At 35.5% G+C, this 5,959-nt stretch overlaps 1 protein-coding gene across 1 annotated transcript; it reads left to right on the top strand.

Moving 5' to 3' along the window:
- The first annotated feature begins 92 nt into the window (after positions 1–92).
- LOC116850890 (piggyBac transposable element-derived protein 4-like) lies at positions 93–1,625 on the top strand. Its single transcript, XM_032829708.1, has one exon. It carries the CDS (start codon positions 103–105, stop codon positions 1,513–1,515), a length of 1,413 nt encoding a protein of 470 aa, XP_032685599.1. The 5' UTR covers positions 93–102; the 3' UTR covers positions 1,516–1,625.
- The last annotated feature ends 4,334 nt before the right edge of the window (positions 1,626–5,959 follow it).

Genomic DNA, 5,959 nt, shown 5'->3' on the forward strand with positions numbered 1-5,959 from the left:
AAAAAATGAGAGGCCGAAGCATTTGTAAATAAATTGGCCTGCTGTAGCTGTACCACAACACTTTCAATAAGCGACACTTTCAAGAGAATATTCACAGTAGATATGGTAGATATTATCGTTCGACATACAAATAAAAAGGCTTTGTCAGTCTACGCAGCATTCAATGCAGCGCATCCAGATTCGAAGCGAGAATGGAAGCATGTTACTGTACAAGAAATGTACTCATTCATGGCCATTTTGATTTGCTCTGGTGTTAATAATTCTAACATCGATCATATAAGTGTTATGTGGCATTCAAATTCATATCCACTCTATCGAGCGACAATGGGGCTCAATAGGTTTCGAAACATCATGCGTTTTATTAGATTTGACGACGCCAATACACGCCAGCAACGCGCAAAAGAAGACAAAGCAGCTCCGATCCGTGATCTCTGGACAATGCTCAACGCAAATTTATCTAAGATGTACAAGCCGACGGAGAATTTAACGATCGATGAACAACTTTATCCTTTTCGCGGTCGCACAAAGTTTACGCAGTATATACCTTCGAAACCAGCCAAATATGGAATCAAGATTTGGTGGATTTGCGACGCTGAAAATGCCTATCCCTTGCACGGCATCATTTACACAGGCAAAACAGATAATGTTCGAGAGAAACGTCAAGGAGAAAGAATAGTAAAAGAACTTGCAGCCGCGTACCGAGGCAGTGGTAGAAATATTACCATGGATAATTTTTTTACAACCTTACCAGTTGCCAAACATTTACTTTCATGGAAGTTAACTTTAGTTGGCACTTTGAAGAAAAATAAACCTTACATTCCAAGTGTGATGGCTCCGAATAAATCGAGAGAACTATACTCTACTATGTTTGGATTCCACGAAAAAGTAACGCTGTGCTCCTACGTACCGAAGAAGAATAAAGCAGTTATTCTAATATCAACGATGCATTCCGACATGGCTGTGAACGATGATGCTAAGAAGAAGCCCCATATTATCACATATTACAATAAATATAAAGCTGGCGTCGACACGATGGGCCAAATGATTAGTAGATACACTACACAACGTCGCACTTTGAGATGGCCGGTAGTTATGTTTTTCAACATATTAGACGTTGCCTCACTCGCTGCCTACCTCATTTATTATGAAAATAATAAGATGCTGCCGAAAAAAACCAACCAGCGACGGTTATTTCTACGCCAATTGAGCGAAGAACTTGCAACGCCAATGATTGAGGATCGATATCATAACGTGCAAATAATGAGAAATTATAGCACCAAGATCGCTATTGAAAGTGTAATCGGTCGGCCAGTAAATCCAGTGGAGGCTGATCCAGATCCGTCAGTTCAACGAGATGCATCAGGAAGGAAGAAAGTTATCGGTTCCTGCCATATTTGTTACAAACAAACAATTAAGAAGAGAAGGAAAACACGAAAGGCCTGCTCCGAATGTGATAGGCCTATTTGCGATGAACATGCGATAACTTTTGCCAAGTGCATAGAATGCAATAAATAAATGTTTTTTTTGTTTTTTAAATAAATTTTCATGTATTTTCTTATTACGCAACTCATTTCACATGCATAAATCAAATAAATTAATAAAAAAAGCTAATAGTTCACTCAAAATTGAATTTTTCTATGGTGGGTACCCAGGTAACCGGGTGCGTCCGCGGCATATGTATACTTTAAACTAGATTATTTATGCTTAAAAAAATTCTTAAAAATCTCCAAATGCACCATTTGCTTAAAAATGAGTTAAATAACGACGATCCGGGCGTACAAAGCGAAATTTTCATTTTTAATCCACTTACATGCAAAAATGAGCAGTGGTGGGCACCCGGTTACCCGGGTGCGCACACAAGGGTTAAAATTTTAATTAGAATTGCCGGATTTCGGTTTGGCAGAAATTCGAATAATTTTTGACTAATTTAGCGCAGATTCAAAATATTTAAGTTGGAATCTCAGCTAAAAAAATTTTAAATGGTTTGTGTTTTAGCTATGCCGATTTTGTTAAAATTATTTAATTATATTTTGTATTCAATTTTATTTCTTATACATTTTTATTATACTTGTTGATGACAGGAGTGAGAAGATTAAAAAGCTATAAACTGCCCGTGAAACTCAAAGTGGGCCAAAATGAAGAAATATAACCTAAATATATTTTGTACTTTTACATTTGTGTCAAATTAGAAAGAAATCGGAGTGTACTTTTTGGGTAGATTTACTTGTTAGAAATATCATAAAAATAGTGATGAACGGCAAGATAAAGTTGAAGCGGCCCAATTACGTTTTATACAATGTACCCAAATTAGCTAACTAAATTATGAATAATTGCGCTTCCTTGACAACTTTTTACACTCGCGCGCGTTTCGACTTCGTCAATATTACGCGCGAAGTGTTGAGCGAAGGGAATTGTACATTGACAGTAAAGGAAAAATCCAAAACAGTTAAATCACTTGGAACGTCATACTGAGAGCATAGTATCTTAGTCAAATTCTTGGATCACCTTAATCTCGACGGTAACATCATCCTCGACACGTAACATCCAAAGGGCTTCTCCGAGGCACCAAACCACAAGTAGTTCCGAACTATATATGACGGCATTAGTTGTCACTTCTTTGGCCGGCATTTACATGGAGGGAAGATGTAGCCTTTCGTACGCGATCTTGCGCGCAAACGCTGTTACTAACGTAACCACCTTAAGCCAAGTATATTCATGTACACGAACACACAGAAAGATCTCTCTACTTAAATTATGCTTTACTTGAGCTAATTTGAGCACTGGTCTCGGAAATAAATAACGAACATTTTTAATTGAAAAGCTTAATGCAAGATTGGTCTTTGAATTTCTCTAAGAACTTGGGAAAGATAATTTAAAAAACTCAAGGAACTTTTCAGTAGCTCAGATTAACTTCGTCAAGTTCTTAATGGGATGCCGAACATGAAAACTTTACCGACATAACATTGTCTTTTTTTTTGCAAAGTTTACATCTTGTTACTTAAATTACAGAATTATAAACGTTTTTATACAACAAAAGTGCATGCAAAAATTAATGAAATAACAGCTCAAAATTTAAATTTAAACATATTTTTTTTTCATTTTCGTCATATACTGAGCAATGCTCTAATCAAGAAAATCTCAAAAATCACTACTACACTTTCAGAATTTAGTTTCGATGCCAAAAAAAGATACGAAAAGTTTGCAGAAAAGTTTATGATTACATGCGGTTAGGTTTTTCGACAACTATGATAAAATAGAGCGATAAATTAGTTCACTGATATTTTTCAAAATGGCACCGTACTTTTATTTAGAGTATATATATATATATATATATATATATATATATATATATATATATATATATACATATATAGTTTCCTCAGAGCCCGCACAACTATTTATTGCAACGACGATAATGACTAAACAAAGACGAGGAAATCGTCTTAACGGCACGCCCGAGTTGCTTTCGTAATAGCAATAATTAAATAATAATGACTGAATAAAGAAGTAATAATACTCGAATATTAAATGTTAGTGATAATAATATCTGTTCGACAATCGTGTGATAATATCCGCGAGTGGATAATAAAGAAATAATGATAATCGAATAATCGGTAATAACAATGAATAACAATAACTAGGCAACGGCAATAATAACTGATTAAAGACGAGGTAAAGAACGGCACGTCCAAGTTGCTTTCCTATGCGTAATAGCAATTATTAAATAATAACCGAATAAATTAAATAATAATCGAATAAAGAAATAATAATACTCGAATATTAAGTGGTAGTGATAATAATATCTGCTCGACAATCGTGTGATAATATCCGCGAGTGAATGATAACGAAATAATGATGATCGAATAATTGATAGTAACAATACTTGGGCAATGATTCTAACAAAAACTCTAGGCTCTACAAAGGCTAGGTAAACGGACTGTCGTAACGGCCCGCTCGTGCCGCTGACTGAGCGGCGCTTGGGGGGGAGGGGAGCCTGTTCATGTAGACACACATGTGCGAGCACGTGCTCGAGCATCATGCCACAACACTCTCAACCGTCGAGAGGAGCACATAGGGAGCTGGCGCGTTATTTTTTAGATTATTCCGTACCGATTTTTAATACTGCGTTTCTACTTCGCGACAACTGAAGCGATAATTAAGACAAATAAAGACGTGTACTCCTCACGCGAGCAGAAGTTGCGGACTTTACCGCGACAGGTAATTACCGCGTTTTATTTACTTTTTTACTTGTTAGATAGAGAAATGCGATCGAGTCCCTCAATCCCGACCAAATATTATCATCATCCATTTATTATTCGAATATTATTACTTCTTTATTTAGTTGTCATTTTATTATTTTTATTGCGGAGTTTTTATTTGTATTGGGAAGCAACTCGAGCGTATGAAGATTTCCTTATCTCGTCTTGCTGTAGTGTGTAATTAATTGATACTATCGGTGTTATTATATGGTTGTTGATCAGATATTAATATCATCATCCATTAATTAATCGGGTATTATTACTTCTTTATTCAGCTATGATTTAATTAGTTCTTATTGCGCAGAAACTTATTGGGAAGGAACTCGAACGTTACGACAATTGCTTTTCCTCGTTTTGCTATCGCGTGTAACTAATTAATATTAAATTATTAAACTATTAAATTAAATTAAATTTCTTTCATAGAGATCCAATAGAGCAGACGCAGATACGTGGCTCTAGGGGATGCGATGCCTGGGAGATTGCCGCGCCGGAGGATTCGGCTCGGGTCTGTCTGAGTCGGCTTGAAGGTGAGCTTTATTAATTTGTACTTATAATTAGAAATCCAACAAAACTGAAAATTTTCTTGTTTGAAATCGAGTTTCTTAATGCCTCCATCGTCGTGTAACTAATTAATACTCAATTAAATATGTTTTTTTGTTGCAGAGACGAGCACTCGACTCTAAGGGGATGCTGCGCCGGAGGATCCGGCTCGGGCCTGGCAAAGTTGGCGCGAAAGTGAGTTTCGCTAATTTGAATTCATAATTCCGATAAAACTGGAAATTTTTTTGTCTGAAATCGAGTTCCTTAATACCTCCATTATTGTGTGCAATATTAAATTAAACCTGCTTTTTATTGCAGAGACGAAACAGACGACCAGCCGACTCTTAGGAGCTGCTGCGCCGGAGGATCTGGCTCGGGTCGAGCGGGGTTAGTTCGAAGGTGAGCTTCATTAATTAACATTTGTAATTAGAAATCCGACAAGATTGATAATTCTCTTGCTCGAAATCGAGATAATTTGAATTGAATCAAAGATCGCGTTAAATCGTAATTATACGCGGGGAGAATTTTTTCTAAGTAACATCACCACTTCAAAAATTTTGATTTGTTCTGATTAAGAGATTTATTTGCAACGTCGAGAAAAAGGAAAGTGGAATATTCCAAGTGTGAATACATTCCGAAAAATATCGCGTTTATTTATTTTTTAATTCTTCAAACTTCTTCACTCAAATTGTCATCAACGCACAAATCTAATCGGCGAAATGGCTTTTTTCTGTTCCAGAAACGAAAGCAGAATGTGGCTACCCTGATCGGCGGTTTGGTGAGTAAAAACAAGAAACATATTGATAATAGAAAGACAAAAAGTCTTTTGATGTACATGCTTATCGAATCAATGCGATTTATTTTGCTGTAATTGTAGTTTTGCTGTATGTGTACATGCTGTCTAATAAAAATCATACTGCTGGAAACAATTGGAATATCGTTTTTTCAAATAATAATATTAGTGATAATGCATATTTTACATAAATTTGGCAAATAAATTTTCAAGTATTTTTTTCCCAATGTATATATATTTAGAAATTGATTAACTTAGATTATTGATTTTTGTCGAAGGAAATTTTTATTAATTAAATCCCAAAACTATCTGGTAAATGCTTAAAGTATTTAGTATAAACATTCAAAATTTTCAATTTTATTGAATG

Source organism: Odontomachus brunneus, unplaced genomic scaffold (assembly GCF_010583005.1).
Source record: "Odontomachus brunneus isolate Ranch 3 - 2012 unplaced genomic scaffold, Obru_v1 Obru_scaffold_158, whole genome shotgun sequence".
In the NCBI taxonomy this organism is placed as follows: domain Eukaryota; kingdom Metazoa; phylum Arthropoda; class Insecta; order Hymenoptera; family Formicidae; genus Odontomachus; species Odontomachus brunneus.